Genomic DNA, 15,198 nt, shown 5'->3' with positions numbered 1-15,198 from the left:
TTCCAAATAATTAGCATACGATGTTAGATTAATGTTAGGTGTACATTAGGTGTATAATGTAATGATTCAACAATTGTATACATTACTCAGTGCTCATCATGATAAGTACATTCTTTAATCCCCTTCACTTATTTCACCCATCCCTCTACCCATCTCCCCTCTGGTAACCATTAGTCTTTTCTCTATAGTTAAGTCTGTTTTTTATTTTATCTCTCTTTTTTTCCCCCCTTGCTCGTTTGTTTTGTTTCTTAAATTACGGTATTTATTTGTCTTTCTCTGACTGACTTATTTTGCTTAGCATTATACTCTCTAGCTCCATTAATGTTGTTGCAAATGGAAAGATTTCATTCTTTTTTGTGGCTGAATAATATTCCATTGTACATATATACACCACATCTATCCATTCATCTTTCAACGGACACTTGGGCTGCTTCAATAATTTGGCTATTGTAGATAATCCTGCAATAAACATAAGGGTGCGTATATCACTTTTAATTAGTTTTTGTGTATTTTGGAGTTAAATACCCAGTAGTGTAATTACTGGATCATAGGGTAGTTCTTTTTTTAACTTTTTAAGGAACTTCTGTATGGTATTCCATAGTGGCTGTACCAGTTTGCATTCCTACCAATAGTGCATGAGCGTTCTTTTTTCTCTACATCTTTGCCAACACTCGTTGTTTCTTGGGTTTTTTTGTTTTAGCCATTCTGATAGGAGTTAGGTGATATCTTCTTGTCAATTTGATTTGCAATTCCCTGATGATGAGTGATGCCTTGAGCATCTTTCATGTGTCTGTTGGCCATCTGCATATCCTCTTTGGAGAAACGTCTGTTCATACCTTCTGCCCATTTTTTAATTGGATTATTTATTTTTTTTGGTGTTGACTTATATCAGTTCTTTATATACATATAATCCTTTTTTGGATATGTCATTTGCAAATATCTTCTCCCATTCAGTAGGTTGTCTTTCAGTTTAATTGTTTCCTTTGCTGTGCAGAAGCTTTTTTTTTAAAAAAATATATATGTGGTAAAAACACTTAACATGAGATCCACTTTGTAAACAAATTCTTAAGTGTACAATACATTATTTTTGACTATAGGTACAACTTTGTACAGTAGATCTCTAGAGCTTATTCATGCTGCTTAACTGAAACTTTATGCCCATTGATTAGTAACTCCCCACTTGCTCTTTCCCCCAGCCTCTAGCAACCACCATTCTACTCCTTGATTTTATGAATGTGACTATTTTGGATAGCTCATGTAAGTGGAATCATGCAGTATTTGTCTTTCTGTGACTGGCTTATTTTATTTAGCATCATGTCCTCAAGGTTCATTCATGTTGTCACATGTTGCAGAATTTCATTCTCTTTGAAGGGTGAATAGTATTTTGTTGTATGTATATACCATGTTTTCTTTATCCATTCATCTGTCATTGGACTAAATTTAGGAATTTAGGTTGTTTCTACATCTTGGCTATTGTGACTAGTGCTGTAGTGAACACAGGAGTACTAATATCTCTTCAAAAATCTTAATTTCAGTTTTTTTGAATGAATACACAGAACTGGGATTGCTGGATCATATAGTAGTTCTATTCTTAAATTTTGATGCACTGCCACACTGTTTTTCATAGTGGCTGCACCATTTTGCATCCCCACCAGTAGTATACAAAGTTCAAATTTCTCTACATGCTCACCAACTCTTGTTGTCTTTTGGCTTTTTTATAATAGGTTATATATATATATACACAAATATATAGATATATAGTATATAAATATATAGTATATAAATATATAGATAATATGTATGTATTTCTGGTTTAAGGCACATTGATACTTTTGATAATAATACACATCTGACAGGTGTGTGGTGATACCTCATTGTGGTTTGTTTTTTTTTTTTAAAGATTTTATTTATTTATTTGACAGAGACAGACAGCCAGCGAGAGAGGGAACACAAGCAGGGGGAGTGGGAGAGGAAGAAGCAGGCTCCCAGGAGAGGAGCCTGACGTGGGGCTCGATCCCGGCATTCCGGGATCACGCCCTGAGCCGAAGGCAGAAGCTTAACGACTGCGCCACCCAGGCGCCCCCTCATTGTGGTTTTGATTTGCATTTCCCTGTTGATTAATGATATTGAACATTTTTAAAAAATATACCTGTTGGCCATTTGTAGGTCTTTGGAGATATGCCTTTTCAAGTCCCTAGCCCATTTTAAAATCTGGTTATTAGTTTTTTTGCTGTTGAGTTGGAGGAGTTCTATATATGTTTTGGAGCTTAACCCCATATCAGATGTACAGTTTACAAATATTTTCTCCCATTATGTAGGTTGTCTTTTTACTCTGCTGATTATTCCCTTTGCTTTGCATGAACTTTTTAGTTTGATATAGTATACTTTTTTGTTTTTGTTGCCTGTGCTTTTTGGTGTCATACCCATGAAATCATTGCCAAGACTAATGTCATGAAGATTTCTCCTGTGTTTTCTTCTAGAGTTTTACAATTTCAGGTCTTATGTTTAAGTCTTTAATCCATTTTGAGTGGATTTTTTTGTGTGGTTTATGATAAGTGTTCTCTTGCATGTGGATATCCAGTTTTCCCAACAACATTTGACTGTCTTTATTCTTGGCACCTTTGTTGAAAATCAGTTGATCATTTTTGCATGGATTTATTTTTGAGCTTTCTATTCTATTCTGTATATCTGTATGTCTGTCTTACACCCGTACTACACTGTTTTGATTGCTGTGTTTTGTAATATATTTCGAAATCAGGAAGTATGATGCCTCTAATCTTCTCAAGGTTGATTTGGCTATTGGTGATCCTTTGTGGTTCAATACGAATTTTAGAATTGTTTTTCAATTCTGTGAAAATGCCATTCAGATTTTGATTGCGATTGTACTGAATTTGTTGATTGCTTTTGGGTATTATGGACATTTTAACAATATTAAATTTTCTACTTCATGAACACCAGATGTCTTTCCATTCGTTTGTTTGTTGATTTCTTTCATTAGTGTTTTGTAGTTTTCGGTATACAATTCTTTTTTTTTTCTTACCTTACTAGTTAAATTTGTTTGTAGGTATTTTATTCTTTTTTGTGCTATATTAAATGGAATTGTTTTCTTTTTTTTTTAAGATTTTATTTATTTATTTGACAGAGTGAGACAGCCAGTGAGAGAGGGAACAAAGCAGGGGGAGTGGGAGAGGAAGAAGCAGGCTCCTAGCAAAGGAGTCTGATGTGGGGCTCGATCCCAGAGCACCGGGATCACGCCCTGAGCTGAAGGCAGACGCTTAACGACTGTGCCACCCAGGCGCCCCAAAATGGAATTGTTTTCTTAAATCACTTTTCAGATGGTTTGTTATTACTGTATCTATATGGCTTTAAAGATTGCTTTTGGTAATTGTTAGTGGTCACACTAGATTATGAAGAAATTGAAGATTTTATTGAGAAAAATCAAATGACAGTGTAATTTATTTATTTATTTTTTATTTATTTATTTTTTTTAAAGATTTTATTTATTTATTTGACAGAGAGGCAGCCAGCGAGAGAGGGAACACAAGCAGGGGGAGTGGGAGAGGAAGAAGCAGACTCATAGCGGAGGAGCCTGATGTGGGGCTCGATCCCATAACGCCGGGATCACGCCCTGAGCCGAAGGCAGACACTTAACCGCTGTGCAACCCAGGCGCCCCCAGTGTAATTTTTTTAGATTATAAACTTTAAGGCACATTTTAATTGTTTTGTAGAATTTCATTGGAAATTGCTTCTGAAGTAGGAAGAATTTTTAAAATCTATTAAGATGAAGGAAACTACATTCTGTTTAGAATAGGTTCAGTTTTTGGGTGAGGGCTGGTGTTGAATTCTATGAATACTTCAGTATTAATAAAGTACTTTGATGTCCTTGCTATAATACTGAAAATATGTAAAATACTGGAATCCTTACCCTGGGTCTGGTTCTGCCCTTCAAAGCCAACCAGGGATGAACATAGGAGAAATGCTGCCTGTCCATTTTATAGATTTCAGATCTTGAAAAATTCACATTGCCAGCACATCATCATCACTCACGGGTAATACTGTCAGTTCAGAAAGTCCCATTCTTCAAAACGATTTCCCACAGTTCATATTCAATGGACGTGATATGGCAAAATCATCAGAGCTCCATGCCTTTTTACCTTTGCTTCTCCTCACCTCAACCTCCTTGTTCTAGAGTGGCAGAGCTCCTAGGATATGGTATCCATGTATGAAGCCTTATGCTATTATAGTTTCCCTTTCCCTATTCCCCTGACCTAATCCCTTTCTATGATCCCATCCTGGTAGCTGTGAAATAGGAGGACCATTAGCATTCAAACACTGTTATGGAACAGAGGAAGAGGTTCATTCCAATGTTGTGGACTATAGAGTCTGTGAAGAATGAATTCTAGGATGCTCCTAAATATGATAAAGATAATTGTTACATGTTACACTTGGCTACATTAGGTACATAAGTTAAGCAGGGGAGGTTGACCTGTCCTTTGCATTATAACCTTAAGCATGTTATAAACAAAATATTCAAGTATTAGGGCATGTATGTGAGAAAGGGGATAGGCCACAGAGTATAGGCCACAGATGTGGTTGTCATACATTTTTATTCTGTATCCTGATGGAAAATGTGATTTTTGCACTGCTACTAAGCTCATATACTAGTGACTTAGATTTCACAATTTACATAGCTGATTGTTGTTTCACCATTTGCATAATTAATATGTACTTTTGTCAGATACAAAATTATGCATTTTCCCCCACCCTCATGGCTCTGTTTTCATAGCTGACATAGTCAAACTCAGTATGAACCAAACACAGCTTTTGTTGGCAGTAGCTATCATTTTCATATGTAAACATAACAGGTAAAATTTCCGAGGAATTGTAAATAAGTTTTAAAAAACCCAAAATCTTAAACAAAAATCTAAACAAAAGCTTCTTATTTCTGGCATTTTTTGTTGTTGTTGCTGGGTAGAATATTCCCTCTTTTAGTAGAAGTGGTTAACTAATGAATGACAGCCTGCTTACTTAGTATGAGTTACTTGCACCCTCGGTTTTACTGTTCCTTTTCTTGCTGATTTTCTTGGCATCTTTGGATGCTTTCCAATTTATTAGGAATTGTCTTTCCATATTTTTAATTTCTTTTCCATCAAGAAATTCTAGAGAGAAAAATTTATATGTTAAAATATAATATATAAATATATAGACAATATATACATATTTCTGGTTTAAGGCACATGAACTTAAATTACAACAGAGGCTGAAATAAATATCTTTTAAAAATACCTTATTTATACAACTTCTTTTTGTTGAGCTCCTATTTTAAATTATTTTTTTCTGATTTCAAAAAGAATATGTGACTATAAACAACTGAAACATGGTGGGGAAAAAAAATAAGAAGACTCTGTAATTACTATCCATAATTCTCCTTACCATCAATGACAAAGATAATCACTGTAAACAATTTGATGTATGCTTTCCCTTCTAGGGCCACATGTAAATTGTATTGTTATTTTTAAAAACAAAAATGTCATATTAAACAAAATTTAGATATTATCTATTCATTTCCATTTTACGGTTATTATTCTTAGGAAAAACTATAAAATACATTTTATGTTAAAGTGAGTAAGAAATTTTGTACATTTATCATGGTATTTTAAAAGCACAAACATTAATAATGCTTATTATATCCTAGGCTTAACCAGCCTTGGCTTAACTGAGCCACCCAGACACTGCTATTATATGCTAGGACATAGGATATGATAGGGACAACTCACAAAGCTGGTCTCTTGGTTCAATGAAGATTTCAGCTATGTTGAAATTTTGTCCCTCTAAAAAAAGGTTTTGAAAATTGAGTATCTTAAATTACATAAAATAATTTTTGTATACTGTAAGATATTTGGAAAATACAAAAAAGTGGGAAAAGAAAAAAATTAATATTGCCTGTGTTCTACAACCAAAAAGAATCACTAAAACCCACTAACAGTATATTTTTAACATTTTTTTGTTTTCTGTGTGTGTGTGTGTATTATATAAAGTTGGAATTCTCTATTTACATAGTATTACATTCTAATTTTTATTATTGTATTGTGATCATATTTTATCATGTCTTTCTTTAAACACAATTTTTAATGGTTGATAGTATTCCATTGTATATGTATATATACTACATATACTATAAAATTACAAATTATCCCTTTATAGGACATTTTGTTTTATATGTAATTACATGACTACATGTGGCCTTCATTTGATAAAAACACTATCTCTTTCTAACAAAATTTGCTATATAGTAGTTTTTAAAGGTAATTATATATTTTTCTTTCATTATCCATGGAATGTCTTCCACTGGATCCCAGATGAGAAAAGGATGTAGTAAAAAAATTTAAATCATGTTCTTACAGGGAAAGTGACAGTATCCTGATACTGATTGCACTACTGAAAGTATTAACATTGCCACTTAACTATGATCCATAATATTGTTAGATCCTAAGTACAAAATAAAGTGATGAAACTGGAAATGTAAACTAGAACCATAAACTCTGGAAGTATAGTTGTTTCCATATATTGTGTCATGTACTTATTTTAACTGAAATTAGTACTCTCCAAATTGGAATGTAAGAAATTGGCTGAATGTTCTTTATCAAGCATCTTCGTACTTACAACTTTATATTAAAGGTCATTCTTTTATGCTTAGTTTTCCCAGCCACTTGGATTTATTGATATCTTTCCAGATTTGTTTTTATTAATAATTGTATAATTTGTTAGTGTATTTTTGGGTGTGATATGTGTAAATAAATATAGATTTTTAAAACATGTTCTAAAGATAAGGAATGAAAATCCAAATCTTTCACCGTGATCCCTTTTTCCTCATCTTTATGTTGCAGACAAAGCTGAGAATGACTAGGAGACTATGCCTTACTAAGTCTGATTTCTTCTTTTAGGAAATGATCATGTAGAGGTGGTTCAGGAGGGGAAGCCAGGTAATGGACATAAGACAGGAGACCTATGAGATTTGTTTTAATGAGTTGTTCTCAACACAAAATTTATTTCCACTCAGGCTGAGTAAATAAACCAAATGTGTGGCTTGTCATTCTGTTTGGTGAGGACTGGGTTACTTATAAAACATGTCTCTCCACAGTCCTTACTGGGGACATCAAACCAGGTCCTCAATTCACTTTTTGTTTTGGTTTTGCATAAAAAAGGACAAGAAAATAAGGCAAGCTGGGGGTGCCTGGGTGGCTCAGTTGGTTGCAGGTATCTGCCTTTGGCTCAGGTCATGATCCCAGGTAGGGCTCCCTGCTCACCAGGAGGCTGCTTCTCCCTCTCCCTCTGCCTGTTCTTTCTCTCTCACGTGCTCTCTCTCTCAAATTAAAAAAAAAAAAATCTTAAAAAAGAAGAAGACAAACTAGAACCAAAGAGAAAAGACTGAAAGGACATATACTAAAGTTTTAACAGCAGATTTATGGTGGGATTATGAATGACATTAATTTTCTTTTTTGTATTTTCGGCATTTTTGTAAGAAATATGTTTTTTTTTTAGATTATTTATTTATTTATTTATTTGACAGAGAGAGACAGCCAGCGAGAGAGGGAACACAAGCAGGGGGAGTGAGAGAGGAAGAAGCAGGCTTCCAGCGGAGGAGCCTGATGTGGGGCTCAATCCCAGAACGCTGGGATCATGCCCTGAGCCGAAGGCAGACCCTTAATGACTGAGCCACCCAGGCGCCCCAAGAAATATGTATTAATTTTAGGGGTGACTGGGTGGCTCAGTTGGTAGAACTTGTGACTCTTGATCTCGAGGTTGTGAGTTCAAGCTCCACATTGGGTATGGATCCTACTTAAAATTAAAAAAAAAAAAGGAAATGTGTATTAATTTTATAATCACAAAATGTGTTTAGAAAAGATTTATTTAAAAACATTTTTGACTAAATTCTATTTATTTAGAAAGTACCTTATCTCCTGGGTAGTAAGGAGGGCACGTATTGCATGGTGCACTGGGTGTTATACACAACTAATGAATCATCGAGCCTTACATCGGAAACCGGGGATGTACTGTATGGTGACTAACATAATATAATAATAATAATAAAAAAAAATCATTAAAAAAATAAAAAAAAATAAAAAAAAAAAGAAAGTACCTTATCTCCACATCCTTTACTGCATCACCTCTACAGTACTATATAATGAGAAGTGTTCCCAGAAATGGTTCCATGAAAATAGGAAGATTCTTAAGCATCTAACATTAGTTGTATTTACTCTGCTTCCTAAAGAAAGTGGACTAATACAATTGCGTGTGGAGGTCAGGAAGGGAAGGAGATGGAGAGTTGGGGGAATGTGCATTGCAGATTCATCTGCACAACTTACAAAAAATACAAATGACTGTTTTCTTGGTGTATTCTCTGTTTCCTTCCCTTGGCTGATGGGGTCAAGGGTAGTGGTCAGGGTGTGACCCTTGCATATGTATTTTGAAAAGTCCTGAATTTTTGTGATATACCCTTTATCAACCCCTCCCTCCCCCAAGAGAACCACTGCACTAGCATCATGATTAATCAAGGTTTACTACAGCTATGAGCTTTGAAATGGTTTTGCCATGCATTAGTTTTTATACCCAAGTATAGCATGTTCAGATATAGGAAACTCTTTCATTATCTCTCTGATGTTGTATAACTTGGTCCCTAGTGAAGAGCTGTTGTCCATTGCCCCCAGTATAGTGCATAATCAGGGTGTTATTATTTCTAAGGATCTCATAAAGGGACTCTCTACCTTGCTCCCCTTTCAAATGAAAGGAACCCTGTACATTCTTAGGGCAATTGTCAAGCAATGAATACTTTCATTAATTTTTATCTACAGATCCAAGAACTAAAGAGTCTCTTGGGATCTTCAGAGGATTTGTGCCAGTGAGAATTTGACAAAAGGTCAGCAAGTTCTACACATTTTTATTTTTTTAAAGATTTTATTTATTTATGTGACAGAGAGACAGCCAGCGAGAGAGGGAACACAGCAGGCGAGTGAGAGAGGAAGAAGCAGGCTCCCAGCGGAGGAGCCTGATGTGGGACTCGATCCCGGAACGCCGGGATCACGCCCTGAGCCGAAGGCAGACGCTTTAACGACTGCGCTACCCAGGTGCCCCTCTACACGTTTTTAAAGAAAGGGTATGTGGTGCCTTAATTATTTCTCAACAGCAGATATTTTCATGTTTTATTTCTCAATTTTAACTTTTGCTTTTACTTAAAATATTGAATTTAAAGTTCACCATTTTCATAGATTCAGACATCGTATTTATATTTTTCAAGGTCTGATATTAAATTAACGAAAAAGTTAACCAGTTCTCTTTCTCTAAGACAATTATATTAATATAATATAAATATATACCCAGTGATTTGGACACCAGTATCAGTCTGTCTCTGTATTTAGGTTTGAGACAAACAGGATTTCCATTTAGATCCATTTTCCACAGCTTCATCAACTTGTTCAGTAAAAATTCCAAATCCTATAATTAGAGAAGAAAAAACAAGACACAAGTATTTCATAATCACCAATATTTCTTTCATATCAGTTTGCTGTTATTAAAGGTAATTACTGCTTTTCTAGCTCTAATTACTGCTTTTCTAGGTACTTAGAAGGTGTACCATAAATCTTTTTGAGTAAAATGGTCTATACTACTAATTGATCTTGTACACATCTAGGGAAATAACTATTCTTTAGAATAAGGTGGTTAGAATTACAAAGTTAATGAAAATTCTGAAGAATAGCAACAGGCAAACACCTATGATTCTTCTATTTGTTCTCCTCAAGCCAAGACCAAAATTATAGGGAAAATTAGGAAATACAAAGTATAGATCAATTCATACATACTCTTAATTGCAAAGCTGAAAGTAATCGGCAATGAATTGCTTGGTATTTTTATTCCTGTTATCATTTCCTTACCTTCAAAGGTTGGTACCTTTCAGCCTTGTGTATCTATTTAACCTATTTGTACTTTCCATCTTATTCTTTGCTTGATGCATGTTTCTTGTTACTTAGATATTTCATTTTTCCATTTTTAGAAAAATTTCTTTTGATAAGACTGAATTTATTCTTTAGATTTTAGAAAATCATTTTTTTGGTTTGTTTACCTTTGGTTTTTAGAGATGGGGAGGGGTAGAGGGGAGAGAGACTGTTAAGCAGTCTCCAAACCCAGCACGGAGCTCAGTGTGGGACTTGATCTCACAACCCTGAGATCATGACCTGAGCCTAAGTCAAGAGTTGGACGTTTAACCAACTGAGCCACCTCGGCGTAGGTGCCCCAGAATTTTTTTTTTTTTTTTTTTTTTTTTTTTTTTTTTTACTGTGAGCTGTGACAACAGTTCCCTTCCACATATTAAAAATCTCCACAAGGAGCACCTAGCTGGCATGTGACTTTTGATCTCAGGGTAGTGAGTTCGAGCCCCACGTTGGTTGTAGAACTTACATGGAAAAAAAATCCCCACAAACTGCTCATATCATGGAGGTAACAGATTTGGAATATCCAGGTATATGCCTCTATCTACATGAAGGAATGGTATTTTAGGGGAATAATTACAAGGATAGCTGGGTAGATGTCTAGGACCTACTGCAGAGCACCTGGTAGTTCTCTTAATCTTCTTGAGACTAGTGTCTTCTTACATAAAATGGTAAAAATATTTCCAGTTCTACCTACTTCATTATTCAACAAAATAGGTATTGAATCATGGGCTATGTTCTGTACTAGACTCTGAGGTATCCAAATAAATAATTTGTGAAAAAAATATAGGAGTTTAAAAAAAAATAGACAACCCCAACCTTCCTGGCACTGCTGCTTACTGTATGACCTTAGACAAGTCTGTGTTCTCATTTATAAAGTGTGACTAGTTAAGATTAGTTGTTGTGGCATATAAAGTGCCTGAAACAAAGCAGGTACCTAATAAATATGTTAATTCTCTGTCTTTTTGCCTTACCACCCTTCAGCTAATAACCTTTCTCTTAATTTTGGTCAGTAGAGAGCAAAAATTGTTGTAAGGAAGAATAAGCTTCTGACTCACTAACTAGTAGTTGACTTTTTATAAGAAAGCTGTCTTCAAAAGTTGTAACTTCATCTTTCAGTCTTGGGCCCTGGATTATTTCCTCTCCACAGCATTTGTTTAACAGCATTTGATACAGCCATAATTATTTTATGTGAGAGTTTCACTGTATTTCTTAGTCTAAAAACCTCTAAGGATGGAACTGTGCATTGAATTTTTGTAGTGTTGAATATGATGCCCATCATCCAAAAATTAAGTAATAACAATAAGAAAACTTAAAATTTATACAGATAAAAAGAATCCTGTAGAGTTTTGTTAATTGTTCCTCACTTGATAAATGACCCGTGACATACTCCCTCCAGTGTATGTTTATTTAAGAAAAAACTAATCCTGCGCTGAAATATGATTACCCTTTGGATACGCTCCGGTAGTTCATTGCCTTCCTGTCTCTAATAAAATGCTTTCGCTTTCCTGCCCTTCAGTGTTACTAAAAGGAGCAGACACTTTTCTGGACAGTCTCTGTTTGATAAATGATCATGTCATGCTATCACTTAGAGGAGTGCTGCAAAATACTGAGGAACCGATTCTATTTCCCATGCAGGGCTGGTGCCCAGGCTCCTATGTAGGCGGCTGCAGTAACTGGCAGTGCTTGCTCTACAATTAATGATGGCCACTGATGAACCTGTATTTGACCAGCATGCTCCAATCTTTATTGGAAATGTCTGGTCCAACTGTCCTAACTAAATCTAAAGACAGCCATTTGTCATCCCCCTGACTGCTTGTCATCATCTGCCTGGGAAAATCTATAATTTTTGGCTTGTTTCTGACTAAACTGTAGAGTGAATAAATTTATCTTTGGGTTACTGTGCTTGTCAGGATCAATATTGAGCAGAGGTTGAATAAATTAGAAACTGGAAAAACATGACAGGCCATAGTGGTTTGTTCATTTGTGTCTTATAAATGAAATATTTAGTTTATATAAGAGGCAGGCACATCAAATTTTTTATTTCCACCATTCATTCTGAAGATGCTTTACTTCATGATAAATGGTTATCAGAAAACCAATGAAGTAAATCACTAATATATCTGTGAGATGAATTTTTCAGATCATTTTATTGATTTAGCAAACTTTGCAGACATAAAAACTATAGGTAAAGATTTTTTTAGTATTACTGTTCTTTCAAGTTTTTATAAATTTTTGCAACCATGATGTTTATTTGACTTAATATGTCATCAAGGTATATAATGTTGGCCCTAGTGAAGTTCATGGCTCATCAACTACTTATAGAAATGGAAGTTTTATTGTAAATGGCCAGTGAAGTTTTAATATTTTAATACATCGATGCATACTTATTTAAAGGAGTTACAGGAAAAAATGCAAAGGAATGTTAACCAAAAGTAGATGTCATTTAAACTAGAGCCCTCTGAATTTAAACTATGGAGTATTTGGCCTAACACCTTTCTTTCTCCTCCTCAGTGGATGACTTTGCTCTCTGTTGGGGAGAACTGGGTCATTACCCACAGTTTTCTGTTTTCTGCCTTTGGTCTCATACTTCATCCATTCCTCTTTTCTATTTTTGTCAACAAAGGAAGAGTCCCATCTCTTTTTTCAAATTCATCAGTCCTCTTGATCTTTTCCCTTCTCCTAGGCCTTCTCTTCTCGGGGTCTTCTTTCTCTTGCATTTTCATTTCTAATCTCTCCCTCTCCTATGGCTTTTATCCTATCTCTTAACCTACCATCGCTACACTTCTTGAAAGAGTAGTACAGAGCAGTGTTTCTCAGACTTTTTTGTGCTTAAGAATCACCTAGACATCTCATTTATTAAATGCCGGTTCTGATACGTTTGGTCTGGAGCAGAAACTGAGATTCTGCATTTTTGAGGCTGATGCTGCTGGTCTTAGGACCACATTTGGAGTTTTAAGGGTCTAGGCCACTTTTCTTCCTCAGTCACTGCTCACTCCTGCAGCCTGGTCCTTCTGAACAGGCACTGCTGACCTTATCACTGAGCCATACATTGCCAATCTCAAACTTTCTCAGTTTCACTTCTTTGGAGCATGTTATCTTACTGACTCCTCCCTAACGGCTTTGTGATTCTACATGTTTGCAGGCTCCCTGGATCCTGAATGAATCTCTGACTCTACAAGTAACTTCTGACCATAGAAATCCCCAAGGTATAAACAAGCTGTTTTATAAAAGTTGCTTTTGAGACTGGAGAAAACATTTCACAAAAAAGAGCTATACCCAGTGGACTGTTGACTGAGTTGGCCCATGGAAACAGACCATTTAATTGAGAAAAAGCCCAAAGAATATCTGTACAGTAACAGTGCTGTAAAACCTCTCCAAGGGCATCACCATGTTTCCTGAGCATACAGTTTCCTGTGGGGAACGGGAGCAAATAGGTGTCCCTGTGGCAGATGTTCAGGGATTAATTCACTTCCTTCCTTTTCTATAATCTACATTTATTTCTTTCATATTTGTTTTCCTTCCCTGGACCACAGCAGACTGTAAAATTATGGCTAGAAAAACAATTTTCTAACACATCACGATCTCTATTTATGTGCAGACCCTTTACAGAAAAAGAATAGCCACATTGATGAAAATAGTAAAACGTCTGTTACACTGAGGAAGGAAGGGTCATCTGTACATGACAAGAAGAACCAGATTTTATGGGAAGCTACATTGAGCATTTCAGCAAATACTCTTTCCTCCCATATCTAGGTAGTATCATTCATGATAGCAGTTTAAGTGACCACATAACCAATATGCTGGAGATACCCACATTCTTCTGTCCACTGGAATCTGGCTTTATATATCCAATTGTCTACTTAGTATTTTCTCTGGAACACTACAAAGGCACCTCAAACTCTGTATGACCAAAACTCATGATCCTCTCCCTCTCCACTGAACCTGACTTTTGAGTTCCCTGTATTCTGTTGGGCAAGGCAGAAGCCAGAGAATCATTCTTGACCTCTCCTTCTTCAATGCTCTCTATATCCAACTCACCACCAAGTTCTGTACACTTGATTTCCAAACAGCTCTCCAGAGTATCTACTCACTTTATTTCTACCCCAACTCTGTTCAAGTTTCTACCATCTCTCACTGCCTAACTTGTCTAGCCTATTCCAAGCTATTCTCCACACTGTAGCTATGCTGGTCTTTTCGAAATGCTACTTTATTACTACTTTACCCCTTGCTTAAACACCTTCAGTGATTCACCATTGTTCTTAGGTTAAAGACAAAACTCTCTATCATGACCTATGTGGCCCATCTACCCATCAGCTCTATGTGTAGTATGCTCCACCTTCACTCTCTCTGCTTCCTGTTCTCATCTTTGCCAGACTCTCACCTGCTTCAGGGCATTTGCACATGTTATTCTTTACCTGGTAAACCCTTCTGTTCTCTCAGAGCCCAGTTTAGCAATCCCTTCCTAAGGGAAGCTTTCGCTGAGCTCTCTAAGACAAATCCCCCTGTCGGAGGCTCTTCAAGTCACATACTTTTTATTTGTAGTATTTGCCAGATGTGCAATTTTACATTTGTTTTCGGGTGATTGTGTGCTTAATGTTTCTCTTCCCCTCAAGGGTGAGAGCTCTTCGAGGCCAGAGACTGTATCTGTTTTTTGTTCATTATTGTCTCCTCCATTGTCTAACAAGCATTGCCAGATGGTAGGTGTTTTGAATGAATGGATAAGAAGACATGGGGGCGCCTGGGTGGCACAGCGGTTGAGCGTCTGCCTTCGGCTCAGGGCGTGATCCCAGTGTTGTGGGATCGAGCCCCACATCAGGCTCCTCTGCTATGAGCCTGCTTCTTCCTCTCCCACTCCCCCTGCTTGTGTTCCCTCTCTCGCTGGCTGTCTCTATCTCTGTCGAATAAATAAATAAAATCTTTAAAAAAAAAAAGACATGAACGAGTGCATGCATGAGTCAATGGATCTGACATTAGAAGGAGGACAGGAATTATAAAGGAGAAATTGTATGAAGCCACTTTGAAAAATTTGCTGATTAGAGGGGCTACAGACATAGAAAGGGGAAAAGACAGGATTTATCTTCTGTTATTCTGTTTCCTCCTCTATTCCTCTGCCACCCTCCCCTCTCCTCCATCCACCTCCGTTGCCCCAAATTTCTGCCCTGGACCATTTTTGGACTAGAGAATAGGAGAAATGAGGGCAGGGTTAGAGGAT

The 15,198-nt window shown here is 36.2% G+C and overlaps 1 protein-coding gene across 1 annotated transcript in view; it reads right to left on the bottom strand.

Moving 5' to 3' along the window:
• Positions 1-3,518: 3,518 nt before the first annotated feature.
• PPP1R42 (protein phosphatase 1 regulatory subunit 42) overlaps positions 3,519-15,198 on the bottom strand; it is a 45,409-nt gene continuing 33,729 nt past the window's right edge. The window contains 3 exon segments of the mRNA XM_045788989.2: positions 3,519-5,031; positions 5,034-5,159; positions 9,375-9,492. Of these exon segments, the coding sequence (XP_045644945.2) occupies positions 5,006-5,031; positions 5,034-5,159; positions 9,375-9,492 (270 nt within the window). The 3' untranslated portion in view covers positions 3,519-5,005.

The sequence above is a fragment of the Ursus americanus genome, chromosome 9 (assembly GCF_024610735.1).
Source record: "Ursus americanus isolate L20-20 chromosome 9, mUrsAme1.1.p, whole genome shotgun sequence".
Taxonomy (NCBI): domain Eukaryota; kingdom Metazoa; phylum Chordata; class Mammalia; order Carnivora; family Ursidae; genus Ursus; species Ursus americanus.
The sequence above is the reverse complement of the archived record's forward strand: the minus strand, read 5'-3'. Positions and strand labels throughout refer to the sequence as shown.